Consider the following 18,224-nt stretch of genomic DNA (forward strand, 5'->3'; position numbering starts at 1 on the left):
TTACCTGAGACTGTGTGCCTGTGTCTGTGGCCCCTGTAGATGGACCCTCTATCCAGGAGCTCTCGGCTCTTTTAGCTCCCATTTCTGTTTGCCGTGCCATCTGCTTCAAGGCACAGCTGTCGTGTGTCTGTGGCTCACCTACGGCTTGCCTCACAAAGACGGACCCGCTGTGTGCTCTCCACCTCTGTTATTCCGATGTACTGTTGTATGTGATCTGCATACCTAACCCTAACCCTGAAAGTAGCCGGAAGTAGCGGCTGCAGCCTGAGGGTGATCTGAGCATCTTTCAGAATTGTTTTGAAACATAGATGATTGCCACCTTGAATTTTCTATTTATTTGTATTTGCCTTTAGGAAGTTTATTTTTTAAAGATTTATTATTTATGTATTTTATGTATATGGTACTTTGTCTGCATGTACATCTGCACACCAGAATAAAGCAGCAGACAGTTGTAAGTCGCACGGGAGCTGGGAATTGAACTCAGGACCTTCCGAAGAGCAGTGATGCTCTTAACCACTGAGCCATCTCTCCAGCCCCAAGTTTCATTTCTAAAATATTTTTCTAGGCTTATTTATTTTATATGTATGAGTGTTTTACATACATGTATATGCCTGGTGCCCACAGAGAGCAGAAGAGGGCATCAGATTCCTTTGAACTGCGGTTATAGACAGTTATGGGTTCTCACGTGGGTGCTGGGAACTGAACCCAGGTCCTGTTAACTGCTGAGCCATCTCTCCAGCCCTTCCCTTAGAAACTGTCTATGCACAGTTGTATAATTACAATTTTCTAATACTATAGTAATTTTTATATGAGTGAGTTTTTTTTTTCTCCCTGAGACAGGGTTTTTCTCTATAGCCTTGGCTGTCCTAGACTTACTTTGCAGACCAGGCTGGCCTCAAACTCACGGTGATCCACTTGCCTCTGCCTCCCGAGTACTGGGATTAAAGGCGTGCGCCACCATGCCTGGCTTATGAAGTGAGTGTTTATTGGTAATCTTTGAATTTTATTTAACTGGCATTTATTTTGAAAATAATTTTTGTTTTTGTTTTTTGAGACAGGGTTTCTCTGTGTAGCCTTGACTGTCCTGGACTCCCTTTGTAGACCAGGCTGGCCTCGAACTCAGAGATCTGCCTGCCTCTGCTTCCCTAGTGCTGGGATTAAAGGCCTGTGCCGCCACCGCCCGACTTGAAAACACTTTTTTTTTTTTTTAGAAGATTCTTTAGTACAAACACCCTCATGGCCTACTTCAGTTTTCAGAATATTAAACAGATGTCTGTTTCTTGCTAAAAATAAAACAGGTCTTAGGAGATTTTTTTTGCATACATTTAATTATATAATTCCTTCCCATATAAAAACTTAACTAATAAAAAAGAGGGTGCCTTTTCTTTTGTGGATTAGTAAAACACAGAAAAGGCTGGGGATCCCTCCCTGATCCTTAGTGCCAAGTTTTGATCTATGGAGCAATAAATGTAAAGAACTTTCCAGGGCCAGTGAGGTGGCTCAGCAGATAAAGACACCAGATGCTGAGTGTGATGGCCTGAGTTCAGTTGCCATATGGAGGACTGACTCCTGCAAGTTGCCCTCTGACCTGCATACTCACCCCGGCGTGTGCGCGCACACACATGCACAGTACACAAACAAACAAGTAAATAAATAACATGTTTTTTTTTTTAAATAGAAAAGTCTTTGTTGACCCCACTTGTATATATTTGTTGGGGGAAAAGAGCAACTGAGAGTCCCTGTACCTCACTGGGGCCTGGTCACCCTGGTGGGTTGGTTTTGTTACTCCTGAGGACTTCGCAGTTTTTCTCTTGTCGTTCCATTTTTGCTTAGGGAATATACCTCAGGGACCACATAGACATTTCATAACGTTCTTAAGGATTTCTAGTAAGACAATGAAGCTGTTGAGAATATTAGTATTTAAATCACCGATGTAAGTTTTATTTAGGTCTAAATGACTACAATTGTTGAAATGTCAGACCACTGGGCATTTCTCTTAGAGACATTTTATTCTCTTTGTATTTGCCAATATCTATGAAGTCCTCAGGAAAAAAAGCAACTCAATTTTAAGAAGGTTTGATGCTTTGGGTTCTTGTGGAGTGATCTCCAGTACAGTGAGGATTCTGGCAGTGGATCTAAAGGCCCTCTCTCCCTTAGATGCTGTCCTTCATGTACGCACACCTGGCCTTCTTCCATCAAGGCTACGACCTGTTCAGTGAGCTCGGACCCTACATGAAAGACCTCGGAGCACAGGTAACCTCTTGACCTGGATCTCTCGGTTCCGTACTGCCTGTTGACATTTATGTCTTCAGAGGTATTTAGCATATTGGGAAATCCAGCTTTTCATTTACTTAATAAGGAGTCTGACGCTGCAGCACATGTACATGTGGGTTGAACATTGTGGGTTGAAAAGCAGAAATGCGTGTCTTAAATATTGATCACGAGGGTACTGGAAATGAGACTTAACTCTTCTGTCAGGCGTGGTGCATAGTGATCCTTGCACTCGGGGCTGAGGCACAAGAGATGCGTGTGTCTGCTCTATAGCACAAGTAGCAGGATTTAGCCCTTTACTTGTTAAACTCAAATAATCCAGTCACTGTCCTGCCTTGCTTTTACTTAAGACATTCCTCTTTTTCATTTTTAAAACATTGTATTGGCTGCTTGGGTAATGGAAATCTAATATCTTAGGATCCCAAAGCTCCCAAGACCATTTGTTATTTATTATTATTTCACAAAGATTATTGACTTTACTGCTGACTTGGCCTGAGCCCCTTCAGATGGTGCCTTCTATTGATCGATGAACCTCCTCACTCTTAAAAAAAAATCTTTTTATTAGTTTTTTGTTTCACATCATGCACCCCAATCCCGCTCATCTCTCCTGCCCTCATATCCACCCCTGCAACCTCCACTTCAACAAAGGAAAAAAAAATCACACCATGGAAGCTGTAGTGAGTGTATCACAGCGTGTGCCACATTACACCCTTCTGTCCACACTTCTAGGCTTGCCAATGTTCATTGCAGTGACTCCTTGGGCTGGTCTGAGGTCTCTGGCTTCTGCTGCTCTATCAGATAGCACTGGATCCTCACTGGGACTCCTCTCAGATATCCGGTTGTTGCCCAGTGTCATGGAATTCCTGTAGTTTTGGATCTTGAGGACCGACCCCTTCATGCACACCAGCAGTACATTGATGGGGTAGATGTTGAGGTGGGCCAATTTAAGGCCCTGGATCTGGTCCTGAGAGGTACCTGATCTGGTCAGCCCAATGGCTCTCCTGCTTTTATGCCCTCAGGGTTGGCTGGCTTTCCAGCTACCCCTACAACCAGGGCCAGCTCTACCCTGTTGCCCAGGTCAGGTGCAGGCTCTGCTCTCCCACATGTTGCAGCCTTCGCCAGTTCTCCCACTCTAATGACCCCATAGCCAGCTCTCCTGCCTGCCATAGATGGTGAGGGACAAGGGAGGGGAGGAGGGCATCTCCCTCATTTGTGGCATCACCCAGCAGACAAGAGGCCAGGCCAGCTCTCCCATACTCATGACCTCGGGGCCTTCTCACCTGCAGCCGCATATCCAGGGCCAGCTCTACTATGCTGCCCAGCTGAGGTGTGGGGCCTGCTTCCTTAAGTGCTGTAGCAGGTGAGGGTCAGGGTCAGCTCTCCTGCTCTCATGACTATGTTGGGACCAACTGTCTGGCCAGCCACAGGTGGTGGCAAGGGCAAAAGGGAGCAGATGGGATCTCTCCCTCACAAATGCTACCACATAGCAGACAAGAAGTAGGGCTGGCTCTCTCATACTCACACCCTTGGGACCAACTCACCTACAGCACCCACATCCAGAGACAGCTGTACTGTGCTGCACAGGCAAGGTGCGTGGCCCACTGTCCTGAGTGCTGCTGCTAGTGAAGGGCAGGGACAGTACTCTCATGACCTCGGGGCCAGTCTCCTGCCTGCTGCGCGTAGTAAGGACCAAGGTGGAAGGAGGTTATCTTACTCATCCATGCCACTGCACAGAAGACAAGTGGTAGGCCTAGGTCTCCTGAGCTTGGATCCTCGGGGACGGCTCACCTGCAACTAAGGCAGTGTGTAGCATCCCGCAGCTGGCTAAGGGTGGGGTCAGCTCTCATGCTCCCAGGGCCAGCTCTCCCACACTGACCATGTGAGGAGTGGGGCCACTTCTCCACAGCCCTCAGACATGAACATGTCTGATCAGGGATGTTCACCTGGCCTTCGGTGGTAACAGACCCCTGCTGCTCCAGGGCCATGGACCCAGACCTCACCATGGTCCCCAGGGGCATCACAGGCTACCCACATCAGGCTGTTCCTCACTACCCTTGAGTCTCCACTTCTGCCTCTCTTCATTGTGCCCACACCCTTCTGTCTCTCTTTCTCTTTCCCATTTCTCCATCACTTACTTGCCCCTCTTAGTGGAGCCCAGGGTCTCTGAGTGTCTGGGGTCATCTCAGGAGTGCTATGATCTGCTCATGCATTATGGTGCCAGGCAGGGGTCATCTCAGGCATGGTCTGCCCCACCCTCACCCCCAGGCCTGTGTGGCACCTGACTGGGAGTTGTCTCAGGTTAGCTCACTTTCCAGGACCCATGGTGCAAGTCTGGTGGTCATGTTGGGTTCGCTCCTTGCCAGGTCCACCGAGTGGCCCCATGTGACGGTCATCTGTCGCAGGCTGACACCTGCCAGGGCCCTCAGCCCCAGGTGGGGGTTCTTCGAGTCTCCAGCTTGCGCCCAGTTCTGGTGCCCGTTGGGGCCTATGTGTGCTGGATTGGTGTTTGCCTTAGGCTAGCTCCCTGTCTTGTCCCCTGGCTCAGGACTGGTGGTCATCTCAGGCTTGCCTTTGTCAGGGAATGTTAGGTGAACATCACTCAGGTACTTACTGCTTTCAATCTATGGGTCCTTCCCCTTCTAAATAAAGAAATTTGGAAAAATATTTAGTCACACTTTCTATAGTGGTCTGAGTTAGTAGGTAATATCATTCAGAACTATGGGATTGATAATCTTTTATTATTTTATCTAATTTAACCTATCAAAGACAGGACCTTACTGTGTTGACCAGTTTGGTCTTAACTTCTAGGATCAAGCAAGCTTACTACTGGTCCCCTAACCCCCCACCCCCCACCCCTTTTAAGGTGTCTTTTATTTATTTGCCAGTTAAGACACCTTTTAGGTTTGATTATAATGTAAGGAAGGCAAGTGGTATGTGGCAAGTGGTGGCACGTAGCTGTTGCTGCCAACTTGCCACCTTTGTCCTACCTAGTTTAGCTGCACCGCCTTCTGCTCTTGTTGGCTATGTATGTTTTGTACGTGTGCTTCGGTTCGTTTTTACCTTGTCTGCAGCTATCGGCATCTTCTGAGTGGGTCAGCAGCGCGTTAGGTTAGAGTAGTTGTCCTTCTAAGGATGGAACGTACCCTGTTGCAGAGCTTAATACAAGGCTTCCTGCTGGGAAGCCGGTCTACTTGAATGTTTAGCCAAAAATGCATTTTTAGGTTAATTTTAATCAAGTGATTTATATTTATATGTAAAGTGACTTGGAATATGTTTTTTAAAATACCTTTACTTCTTTGAATTTTAAGTCTGTGATTTTCTTCTTTGCTTTAGTTGGATCGGCTGGTTGTGGATGCAGCAAAGGAGAAAAGAGAGATGGAGCAAAAACATTCTACTATCCAACAGAAGGTACCCGGGGGCACGGGAGTGTTAGTGTGTGCAGGCTACCCTTGTTACCGAGAACCCTGCGCCTTCTCACTACAGTAAATCCTTTCTGTGAAAAGTAAAATGTGTTATCAATCACACACTTCATTAGCTCTTCAGATGAAAACATTTGCAAGCCATGTTCTTGAACCAGCTCATAAATACTGTCAGGAGCTGTTGGAAATTTAAATATTATTCATGGTTTCATTTAGGATACTGACAACCTCCTGCCAGTGTGTGTGTGTGTGTGTGTGTGTGTGTGTGTGTGTGTGTGTGTGTGAGAGAGAGAGAGAGAGAGAGAGAGAGAGAGAGAGAGAGAGAGAGACAGACAGATAGACAGAGACAGACAGAGACAGAGCATGTGTGCACATCCTCCTTCTCTTCTGTCTCTTGTCAGGGTCACGGACTTCCCAGCACAGCCACTCCCGGGCAGCATAGCACTTCTGAATACTCATTGCTTGTTAAATTGCCTAAGCCTAGCTAAACTACTTCTTGAGAACTGTTTTTTAAAATGAGAATTCAATAATAAATTTATATTTATTTTTTTCATGCAAGAGTTGGGTATGTCATGTCTGAAGCCTAGCCTAATAGGACTTTATCTTAAGTAGTCTGATGTGTTTGTGCAGTGAGCAAGCATAGAAGGAAACGTAGGGGTTGGATACAGTTAAATAAAGTTCCTTCTGCCAGCTGAGGAAGTCTGTCCTCTGATGATAAGGAGTCGAGTCATCTTTGCCTATAGATTACTTAGATTAGATCTGACATATAAGATGTGAATGGAAAAAAAATGAAGGCAAATTCAGTAGCAAGTGTAAGAAAATTGATTATTCATGTTCAAAGAGAAATAATATTTAGAAAAAGAGTTTTCTCTTAGGCCGTCTTTAAATCAGTTACTTTTAATTTTTATAGTAGGAAGATAACTCCATATTTTTGTTGTTGTTTAAAGACATGAGCTTTCAAGCCAACGGTGGTGGTGCACGCCTTTAGTCCCAGCACTCAGGAGGTAGAAGCAGGCAGATCTCTGTGAGTTTGAGACCAGCTTGGTCTACAGAACGAGTTCTAGGACAGCCAAGGCTACACATAAGACCTGTCTACAAACAAGCAAACAAACACATGGTCTTTCTGTATTGCCGAGCCTAGCTTCAGGCTGATGGCCCTCGACTCCTGCCTCCTGAGCACTGGGATGACAGGCGTGCACTGCCTTGCCTGGCTCTTTTTTGTGTTTAGGGTATACAACATGGCATTCTGACGACTAGCTTGTTTTAATAGCATTGCTGTCAGATGACTGCTAAAACTGGAATCAATTTTTTAGTAAAATGACAAATTATGGAAATATGTGATTATTGGTATTAAATTGAATATATATTTTTTGAATCTCTTTATTGTATATATAGTTCAGTATTATGTTTGAAGACCTCAAACTGGCAAATTATTAAATCTGAGATTATTTGATTTTAAACCATGTACAACTGTTTTAAGAAAATAATGTTGTTTTTACTCATTGTTAATATTTTCTCTGCCTCCAAATGCTGACACAGGCTGCATTACAGGTAAAAAAAAAAATTCCAGTCAACCAAAATTTAAGGGAAAGCCTTATTTCTGATAAACTTTTAAAAAGGTGTCATGACATTTACATTGAGCAGTGTGAGAAGCAGTGCTGTTGTGAGCGCCCTATGTCCTGTTCATGCCTTTGCACGTCTCTGGATAGATGTTTGTGCTGATGGAGTAGAGGTGCTGTACCAGCAGTGTGCGTGTGCTCAGCGTGCGGAGGACGCTGCAGGGCGGCCCTGAGTTCCCGCCGGCCTCGCCACTGCACCTGTGGGTGTGGACGCTGCTCTGTGGTCTGAATTATGCGTCATTAGTGACTAGTGGGTTGTATTATTGGTTGTGTTCCCTGCTCGTGAAATGTCCCTTCTCTTTCTCCCTTTCTGCTGCTAGCTTCCTGGCTGACGATCAGCTCTTCATATGTTGTAGATGCGTGCTTTAGATTTTCATGGTGTTCAGCCGTGTGTCAGGTGCTTTTGCTAATTTGCTTAGCAGTTTCCATGACAAGATGACGAGTACCGCTCCCATTTGGGTCTGCTTTTCACATTTATGTCTTGGCTTTATTTGTTTATTTTTGTTGTTGTTGTTGTTATGGTACTGGGGATTGAGCTCAGGCCTTGTGTATGATAGGCAGGTGCTTTGCTCTTTAATTCATGTGTAACTGGCTTCTTGTGTGTGGCGGTTAGAGACCTACTTTTCTTCTGCCGATAGTGTGCTGATCTTGGCAGGTTAAAGCAGCGTCTTCCCCTAATGCTGTGCAATACAGCGTGTGTTACACCCCACGCCTCTTCTATCATGTGTGTTCTGGGCTCTTTTATACCCCATGGTCATTTTGTCTCAATTATCCCAACACATTGTTGTCTTAGTTGTCATCAGCTTCGCATGTGTGAGGAAGCAGTGCTTCCGCCCTCTCTTTCTACAGACTGGGTGATACAGCTCAGGAGCACACTTGTAGGGTAACAGGAGCTTTTGGCGGGCTGGGGGCTCAGGGCTGGGGAGGTGACTCAGCCTGTCCGCTTCAGTCTTTGAAACAAAATTGTTCCCTGACCTCCATGAGTGCTGTGACATTTGTTAGTCTTCCCCAGTATACGAAAAACAGTGTTTACTTTTTTTTTTTTTTTGAGCAATGGTAACTCTCACCTTTAATCCCAGCATTTGGGAGTTACAGACAGGTATATCTCTGTGATTTTGAGGCCAGCTGGTCTATAAATTGAGTTCCAGGATAGCCAAGGCTACACAGAGAAACCCTGTCTCAGCAACAAACAAACAAAAAGTTTTTGGTTTTTTAAAAACTTTGATTGAAGTTCTGTTGGATCTGTGAGAAAGCAGGTATACTTGTTTTATAATGTCTACTTAAAAAAATTAATTTATTCAGATTACATCCTGATTGCTATCCCCTCACTTGTATCTTCCCATTGCCCCCTCCCTCTTTCCCCCTGTTCCCCTCCCCCATACCTGTGACAGAAGGGGACCTCCTCTCCCACCATGTGATCACCATGTGATTATCAGGTCCCCTTCCTCTGAGTGCCACCAGGCCTACTTTACAGTCTTGTCTTACCTGCTGTTTGAATTTTCTTTCATGATCTGCATAGGGTCTTGTGATTGTCTTGTATACCTTTTGTTAGATTTGCTCCCAGACACTTGTATTGCAAATATTCCTGTAAATGCAGCCTTTAGACGTCACTGCTGTACCCGGCAGGCTCATTCATACTCCTGATACCGATGACTCCTCTCTGAATTCTTTGGGATGTTCTGTGTACAGAGTCCTCTCCGTAAATAAGGACAGGGCAGAGTGTTCCTTCTTTCCAGCCCTGCACTGCTTAGCCTGTCTGGTTGATGAGGAGCTTTACAGCAGTCTTGAGCCGTGGTGGTGACAGTCGGTCTGGTCTCACTGCAGTTTGCGTGGGGAGACCTCCCCTCGCTCCCCTCGCTCCCCTCGCTCCCCTCGCTCACTTGAGCGCCTGCCTACTTGAGCGCCTGCCTACTTGAGCGCCTGCCTACTTGAGCGCCTGCTTACTTGAGCGCCTGCTTACTTGAGCGCCTGCTTACTTGAGCGCCTGCTTACTTGAGCGCCTGCTTACTTGAGCGCCTGCTTACTTGAGCGCCTGCTTACTTGAGCGCCTGCCTACTTGAGCGCCTGCCTACTTGAGCGCCTGCCTACTTGAGCGCCTGCTTACTTGAGCGCCTGCTTACTTGAGCGCCTGCTTACTTGAGCGCCTGCTTACTTGAGCGCCTGCTTACTTGAGCTCCTGCTTACTTGAGCTCGCCTGCTTACTTGAGCGGTCTGTTTCCTGGCCCTGCAGGAAAAGCCCAGGCCCCCCTGAGGGGCAGTGGCCCTTGTTCTGCTGACTTCTTTGGCTTCCAGTTTTCCTTTTCTCCAGTTTCCTTTGCGTGTTCTCTCCTAAATGTCAAGTTGTGAATATGCGTGCAGACTCCAGCAGCAGTGTGGCGTGCAGTATTGCCAGCTGCTTACATATGGGGCCCCCTGCAAGGGGTCACATCTGAGTACTTTATTAAGGGGCATTAGTAATGCTTAAGCGGGAGACTCGTACTTCAAGAAGTAGTTGAAAAATAGACATTTGCCATTCATTGCACATTTAAGGGACTCTTATTTTATGTTTTATATTATTATCGTTTTCGTGTTGGCAAGCACACTACCGTCGAGCTGCACTCCGAGCCCCGCTGCTTATGCTCTGAGTATCATAATGCTCACTAAGAGCCCACAGATGCTACAAACAAAGCCTTTAGTCCTCTCAAGAAACCGCGAGTTGGCAGCTGTACCCCCACACCCGGCGGGCACCTTAAGGCCATAAAGGAAGCACACTGCAGAGACGCCTGCGCACTCGTGCTGCTATCACACAGTGGCCAAGATGTGGAGCTGCCCAGGTGTCTGTCACCAAACTTGGCTAAAGAAAATGTTCCATGTACATGCATGTGTGCATACAGAACTTTAGTTGCCTTAAAGAAGAGCAAAATTAAGCCATTTGCGGGGAGATGGATACAAGTAGAAAACAGAATAGGCAAGTTATCAGAAAGATAAATATTAATTTTTTCTTATGTGGGATGTATATTACTATATTAATACTAGTACATTAAATATACACATATGAACATGTCATAATGAAACCCATTCTATTCTATGCTAATTTAAAATTTAAAAATAAAAACTAAAACTATATTAAAAATTTTTAAATGTTAAAAATGTCAGAGCCGCAGTCAGAGTCCCAGTAACCCTATATAAAGCTGTGAGTTCTGGCCTGCCCTGCAGTACTAATGCAGGGGAATTAGAGCCAGGTGGACCCCTGGGGTTTGCCTGACAGCTAGTCTTGCCAAACTGGTGAGCTTCAGGTTTATTGAAAGAACCTGTTTCAACAAATAGGGTAGAATGAAACAAAGGAAGATACTTGATGTCAAACCCTGGCTTCATATGTGCACGCACGCGCACGCGTGCGCGCGCACACACACACACACACGAACATGTATACATATGTACAATACACATATGTTGAAAAGTCATTTAAGTCTATTACTGAGTTGTTAATGCACTCTGCTTCTAATGGTAGCTTGGGGTACATGTGTTTGAGGCAGAGCACTTGTCTGTTGTATTTGGAGTACTGAGCATGTGTACACATGCTTGCACATGCACAACGCACATGCATAGAGTGATATGAATTTTAAAAATAAATGTACACACAGATTTAAGTTTTAATGAAGGAACTAATATTTTCTGTTTGTTTCAAAGAAAAAGTAGGTGGAAATATAATTCATGCACAGTTTGGCTTTTTTTGCTTAAAACTGAAAGATACCAGGAATTTTTAAAAATTCTTAATTCAATCTATTTCCTTCTTACATTTTTAGTACATTTGTGTTAGAATGCCCTGGGATAATTCTCATGTGGACTCCCCTTTCAAGCTGGCTTCTCAACTGTGTATCATCTGGTCTTTGCCAAAGCTTTTAAGATAGGTAGCAGCCTCCTCCAGGGCGGGGGTGGCGCCCCATTGCTAAGAGCACTGGCTGTGCTTGCAGAGAACCCGAGCCTGTTCCCAGCACCCACGTGAGCAGATCACAGCCACCTGCGGTTCTGGATCCAGTGAGGGAACTTAAACACCGAGCAGATAGTCACGCACACGCGTATACAAATCTAATGTCTGAAGTTTGAAAATTTCACTGGTGCAGTACTGAGAGATTCTGACTCGGTCACTGGTGCGGTACTGAGAGATTCTGACTTGGTCACTGGTGTAGTACTGAGAGATTCTGACTCGGTTACTGGTGCGGTACTGAGAGATTCTGACTCGGTCACTGGTGCAGTACTGAGAGATTCTGACTTGGTCACTGGTGCGGTACTGAGAGATTCTGACTTGGTCACTGGCGCTGAAGAGATGTTGAGAGCTATGGAGCTCATTCTTATCATGTTAATACCAGCTATTTTGTTGTTTTGTTCAAAATACTTTGGAATATTTTAAGTATTAGACTCCTGATTTCCAAGCTTTGGGAAACTTTGGGGAAAAACTGGAAATTTGACCTGCGCTGAGCATATACTTAGGCTGACTGGGTAGAAGACCACCCGTGATCCTGCAGTCTTTACAGCAGAGTGACTCCAGCATGCTGCGTCTCACTCGCCATTTCCCTTTGCAAATGAAATTATCCTTCATGGAAAACATCTCTGAACTTACATTAAAAGCATGCTATGGGCTGGGTGGTGGTGCACACCTTTAATCCCAGCATTCGGGAGGCAGAGGCAGGCGGATCTCTGTGAGTTTGAGGCCAGCCTGGTCTACAAAGGGAGTCCAGGACAGCCAAGGCTACACAGAGAAACTCTGTCTCCAAAAACCAAAAAAAAAAAAAAAAAAAAAAAAAAGAAAGAAAGAAAGAAAAGAAAAAGCATGCATGAAAGTGACATATTTAGAAAATATAGACAAATTCAAACAATTCCAATTAAATATATTCCCATACCTTTACAATCACATGCATGGCCATAGAATAGTAGGCCACACAGAATGCCTTTTGGACATAATGCTGTGTAAGACTTACTTCTTTTCTCTGCATCTTTGTGTATTATTTTTACTTTTCATAGTTTCTTTTCTGCAGCATGTTTTATATAATTGTGTTTTCCATCATAATCTTTTCTTTCTCTCAAGACAGGGTTTCTCTGTGTAGCCCTGGCTGTCTTGCACTCACTTTGTAGACCAGGCTGGCCTTGAACTCACAGAAATCTGCCTGCCTCTGCCTCCCCAAGTGCTGGGATTAATGGTGTGCGCCACCATGCGCGGCTTCCATCATAATTTTCTACCATGGTGCCCTGAGTTGTTAATTTGTTCCTATGTTGAAACACGTCTCTGTTATCATGCCCCTCCCCCACTGCTTACCTAAGTCTTACGCTAAACTTTTTAAAAGGCTCTTTTCCCTAAATAAACTTCTTTTCCTGGGAACTTGGTCGTCTGAACTTGCGTGTTATTTCGCCTAGGATTTCTCCAGTGATGACTCCAAGCTGGAGTATAATGTGGACGCGGCAAACGGCATCGTCATGGAAGGGTATCTGTTCAAGCGGGCCAGCAACGCCTTCAAAACGTGGAACAGGTAACAGCCCGCAACCGGCAGGCCTCACGCCAACATGCCGCCATTTTCTGCCTTTTCCTGACATTGGCAACTCTTTTTCCCCAGAACTATATGAATTCTATAAATTCCTTAGTAACTTTCTTTAGTCAGTCCACAAAAGGAAAGATGAATCTTAAGGGTCAGGTGAAAAGTGAAAACACAGACTTTTAGATTTGAAATTTAAGGCTTAAAGGAGAAAACTAGAATTTTTTTCTTTTTGTTTAAATTTTTAAAAAAGGACATTTTTGTAATAATGGAGAGTGGTGACTTCTTGTTGTAGGAATGGTTGAAATGTCTTCTCCTGTGTTAGGAGAAGGGTATGCACTCACCCAGGGATGAGGAGGGCTGCTCCTTAAGATGAACGTTACTAAAATAAATAGGGTCCTCTCAGAAAGGTCATTTGGTGTTCTTTATTATTTTATTTTTTATTTTTTATTTTTTAACAATGCTGTATTGAAATGGGTTCTGGTTGGTCTTGTTTAGATTTCTTGGAATTGAAGTTCAAAAACATTCAATGACATTTTAAAATGTCAGTCATTTATTGAGCCTTTCTCCAGTATTTGATGTTGTAGGAAATCTAAATGGTACATGGCTTTATTTGAAATCTTTTTCTTCATCCGAAAGTGAACATAAACTGGAAAGAATAATGCCATTTACTATTAAGCCCCTGTATGTAGAACAGGAGGGGCCAGCTGTTGCCGTCTGGTTATCAGTAATGCTTCTAGCAGTTATACTGTGGAAAGGAAAATTTGAAATTGTGTTTCATGAGCTAAAATGTAAAACAATAGCCCTTCCAAGTCCTTCTTGACAAGTTCTATAGTTTGTATAGGAAACAATTCGTATGTGGTAAATTTTATAATGATTATTAGGTAATAATAGGTTTACAGTGTAATATTGGAATTGAAATTTAACCTTTACACTTATAAACTACTTCCTAAAAGTTTAGAAAATGAAAATACAATAAACCCCTAGAAACATAAGCATTATGTTAAGAAGAGAAATGAATTTCCTTAGGCGGCTTCAGCAAGGACTGCCAGCTCAGACTCCGCAGGGAAGAAGCACAGTGGAGAATCCGAATGACATCAGCTGCTGACCAGATGTGGACCGTATCATTTTGTATCATTTGTCTCAGGAATCCTATTAGCTGGCATTGATTGATACTAGAACAAAAAGATGAAGTAGGAGCAGCTGAAACCCCCTGTTGTAGATGTGCTAGCCTCTGCAGGGTGGAAAGGCAGCCCTCAGCACTTTAAAGGGGAGGTCTGTGGCCGCTACTATAACAGACCGTAGGCCGAATTAATTTTCAGCAAGAAGACAGAAATTTAGCAAGGTGATTGAAGTGAGGGGTTTATTTTTCTCACAGTTTTGTAGTCTGGAAATTAAAGATTGGGAGACTCATTGCGGGGCTCGTGTTAAGGGCTGTTTCAGTAGCAGAGGTGTGTGGCTGAGATTTTATGCAGATACAGGAAGCCAAAGAACAGGAAGGGGTCTGTCTTCTCTTTTTTGGGGGGCGGGAGAGGGGTGTCTTCCATTTTTTTAAATGGCCAATGTGAGACAACAAACTGACTTCCAGAGACTGTCACTTAACCCTCCCACAGGCGGTGACGTCATCACCAGCACAAGGCCCCGCCTCCAAGGATTCCAATACCCTTAGTGGTACCACACTGCGAGCCATATCTAGGGCAAAACCTTTGGGACCGATCATATGCAAAATATCGCAGAAAGGAATTACACAAATGGGAGAAGAAAGAGCAGCGATCCTTGACGTATCACCAAGAGCTTCCCTCTGGTGTTATTAATACTAAAAGTTGCAAATGCATTTATGTTTCTTAAAGGAGGCTTTAAAAATCTAATATCAGGAAATGGAAATCGTTTTCTTTTATCTCTTTGGCTTAGTGTCTTACCCAGTTTTTCATTTAATATATTGTAATACATTCTACTGCCTCTGTGTAAGACTGTACATTCCTTAGCATTAAAAAGTCTCAGAATCTAACTCTTCACCACTTTTTTGTTTTTTTGTTTTGTAGCTATTATAAGGCAACAGCCGTGTAATGATGCATGTGGTCTTATCTGTAATTTTTTAAAGTTAGCCTGTGTTTTCAGCATCCTCTATTAAAGATCTCCATCGTGAGGGACATGTGAGTGTAATTAGGAATTCCCAAAGAGCTAAACAAAATCTCCCCCAGGCTTCCCAGATTACGATTTGACTTTAAAAAGAGTGTTTAGGCCTGGAGAGATGGCTCAGAGGTTAAGGGCACTGACTGCTCCTCCAGAGGTCCTGAGTTCAATTCCTGGCAACCACATGGTGGCTCACAACCATCTGTAATGTGATCTGATGCCCCCTTCTGGCCTGCAGGTGTACATGCAGCCAGCACTGTATACATGATAAATAAATAAATAAATAAATCTTAAAAAAAAAAAAAAAGAAGAATGTCTAGTATTGCACCGTGTAGCATAAAAATTGTGTTTTGTGCATGAGAGTAGACGGCTAAGGATGGAAAGCTCGTGCCCTGTATGCATTGCCAGTCTTGTTCCTTCTCAATCTCAGATTTCTTGTTGTGGCGTCTCAGCCTGTAAACGGATCATAGTGTTGGCCCTCCGTGTGATCTTACACTATGGATTCACCCAACTGACATTCAACAATTTTTGGTGCTTATTATTTAAACAATGCAATTATACCATTGATTAGCATTTGCATTACAATAGCAACTGTAAGTAAATCTAGGGGTGACTGAGCTGGATGGAGGCTTGTCTCCAGGACCCAGGGGGAAAATCACCTGGGCCCAGAAGAAGGCAGCGAGGCAAGTGGCTTTCTGTTTTACAAGTGCACATGTGGGTACGTGCATGCACACATACTGATTCACATACTTACACATGTGTGCACACACACACAGACACACAGGCACACACTCACACACTCACAGTTTCTCTTTTCCCTCTCCCTTCCCCACCATCCTCTCAGCTATCTCTCCCTTCCCCACCCCATCCTCTCAGCTATCTCTCCCTTCCCCACCCCCATCCTCTCGCTATCTCTCCCTTCTTCCCCCCCATCCTCTCAGCTATCTCTCCCTTCCCCACCCCCATCCTCTCGCTATCTGTCCCTTCCCCACCCCCATCCTCTCGCTATCTCTCCCTTCCCCACCCCCATCCTCTCGCTATCTCTCCCTTCCCCACCCCATCCTCTCAGCTATCTCTCCCTTCCCCACCCCATCCTCTCGCTATCTCTCCCTTCCCCACCCCATCCTCTCAGCTATCTCTCCCTTCCCCACCCCATCCTCTCGCTATCTCTCCCTTCCCCACCCCATCCTCTCAGCTATCTCTCCCTTCCCCACCCCATCCTCTCGCTATCTCTCCCTTCCCCACCCCATCCTCTCAGCTATCTCTCCCTTCCCCACCCCATCCTCTCGCTATCTCTCCCTTCCCCACGCCATCCTCTCGCTATCTCTCCCTTCCCCACCCCATCCTCTCAGCTATCTCTCCCTTCCCCACCCCATCCTCTCGCTATCTCTCCCTTCCCCCCCCCATCCTCTCGCTATCTCTCCCTTCCCCACCCCCATCCTCTCGCTATCTCTCCCTTCCCCACCCCCATCCTCTCAGCTATCTCTCCCTTCCCCCCCCCATCCTCTCGCTATCTCTCCCTTCCCCACCCCCATCCTCTCGCTATCTCTCCCTTCCCCACCCCCATCCTCTCGCTATCTCTCCCTTCCCCACCCCCATCCTCTCGCTATCTCTCCCTTCCCCACCCCCATCCTCTCAGCTATCTCTCCCTTCCCCACCCCCATCCTCTCGCTATCTCTCCCTTCCCCACCCCCATCCTCTCGCTATCTCTCCCTTCCCCACCCCATCCTCTCGCTATCTCTCCCTTCCCCACCCCATCCTCTCAGCTGTCTCTCCCTTCCCCACCCCCATCCTCTCAGCTATCTCTCCCTTCCCCACCCCCATCCTCTCGCTATCTCTCCCTTCCCCACCCCCATCCTCTCGCTATCTCTCCCTTCCCCACCCCCATCCTCTCGCTATCTCTCCCTTCCCCACCCCCATCCTCTCAGCTATCTCTCCCTTCCCCACCCCCATCCTCTCGCTATCTCTCCCTTCCCCACCCCATCCTCTCGCTATCTCTCCCTTCCCCACCCCATCCTCTCAGCTATCTCTCCCTTCCCCACCCCATCCTCTCAGCTATCTCTCCCTTCCTCACCCCCATCCTCTCGCTATCTCTCCCTTCCCCACCCCCATCCTCTCGCTATCTCTCCCTTCCCCACCCCCATCCTCTCGCTATCTCTCCCTTCCCCACCCCATCCTCTCGCTATCTCTCCCTTCCCCACCCCATCCTCTCGCTATCTCTCCCTTCCCCACCCCAATCCTCTCGCTATCTCTCCCTTCCCCACCCCCATCCTCTCGCTATCTCTCCCTTCCCCACCCCATCCTCTCGCTATCTCTCCCTTCCCCACCCCATCCTCTCAGCTATCTCTCCCTTCCCCACCCCCATCCTCTCGCTATCTCTCCCTTCCCCACCCCATCCTCTCAGCTATCTCTCCCTTCCCCACCCCATCCTCTCAGCTATCTCTCCCTTCCCCACCCCATCCTCTCGCTATCTCTCCCTTCCCCACCCCATCCTCTCAGCTATCTCTCCCTTCCCCACCCCATCCTCTCGCTATCTCTCCCTTCCCCACCCCCATCCTCTCGCTATCTCTCCCTTCCCCACCCCATCCTCTCGCTATCTCTCCCTTCCCCACCCCCATCCTCTCGCTATCTCTCCCTTCCCCACCCCATCCTCTCGCTATCTCTCCCTTCCCCACCCCCATCCTCTCAGCTATCTCTCCCTTCCCCACCCCCATCCTCTCGCTATCTCTCCCTTCCCCACCCCCATCCTCTCGCTATCTCTCCCTTCCCCACCCCCATCCTCTCGCTATCTCTCCCTTCCCCACCCCCATCCTCTCAGCTATCTCTCCCTTCCCCACCCCCATCCTCTTGCTATCTCTCCCTTCCCCACCCCCATCCTCTCGCTATCTCTCCCTTCCCCACCCCATCCTCTCGCTATCTCTCCCTTCCCCACCCCCATCCTCTCAGCTATCTCTCCCTTCCCCACCCCCATCCTCTCAGCTATCTCTCCCTTCCCCACCCCCATCCTCTCGCTATCTCTCCCTTCCCCACCCCATCCTCTCGCTATCTGTCCCTTCCCCACCCCCATCCTCTCAGCTATCTGTCCCTTCCCCACCCCCATCCTCTCAGCTATCTCTCCCTTCCCCACCCCCATCCTCTCGCTATCTCTCCCTTCCCCACCCCCATCCTCTCAGCTATCTCTCCCTTCCCCACCCCCATCCTCTCGCTATCTGTCCCTTCCCCACCCCATCCTCTCAGCTATCTCTCCCTTCCCCACCCCCATCCTCTCACTATCT

General features: G+C 46.5%; 1 protein-coding gene across 3 annotated transcripts in view; it reads left to right on the forward strand.

Annotated features, from left to right (window-relative positions):
* Positions 1-18,224, forward strand: part of ACAP2 (ArfGAP with coiled-coil, ankyrin repeat and PH domains 2) — a 126,219-nt gene that overhangs the window by 65,865 nt on the left and 42,130 nt on the right. For all 3 annotated transcript variants that reach the window (XR_014782959.1, XM_084800908.1, XM_084800909.1), the window contains exons 8-10: positions 2,158-2,253; positions 5,605-5,679; positions 12,701-12,813. Coding sequence is in view for 2 of the 3 variants with exons in the window: in XM_084800908.1 (XP_084657034.1) it covers positions 2,158-2,253; positions 5,605-5,679; positions 12,701-12,813 (284 nt within the window). In the remaining variant the exon portion in view is untranslated. The remainder of the gene's footprint in view (positions 1-2,157; positions 2,254-5,604; positions 5,680-12,700; positions 12,814-18,224) is intronic.

The sequence above is a fragment of the Acomys minous genome, assembly GCF_964271855.1.
Source record: "Acomys minous genome assembly, chromosome: 11".
NCBI lineage: Eukaryota > Metazoa > Chordata > Mammalia > Rodentia > Muridae > Acomys > Acomys minous.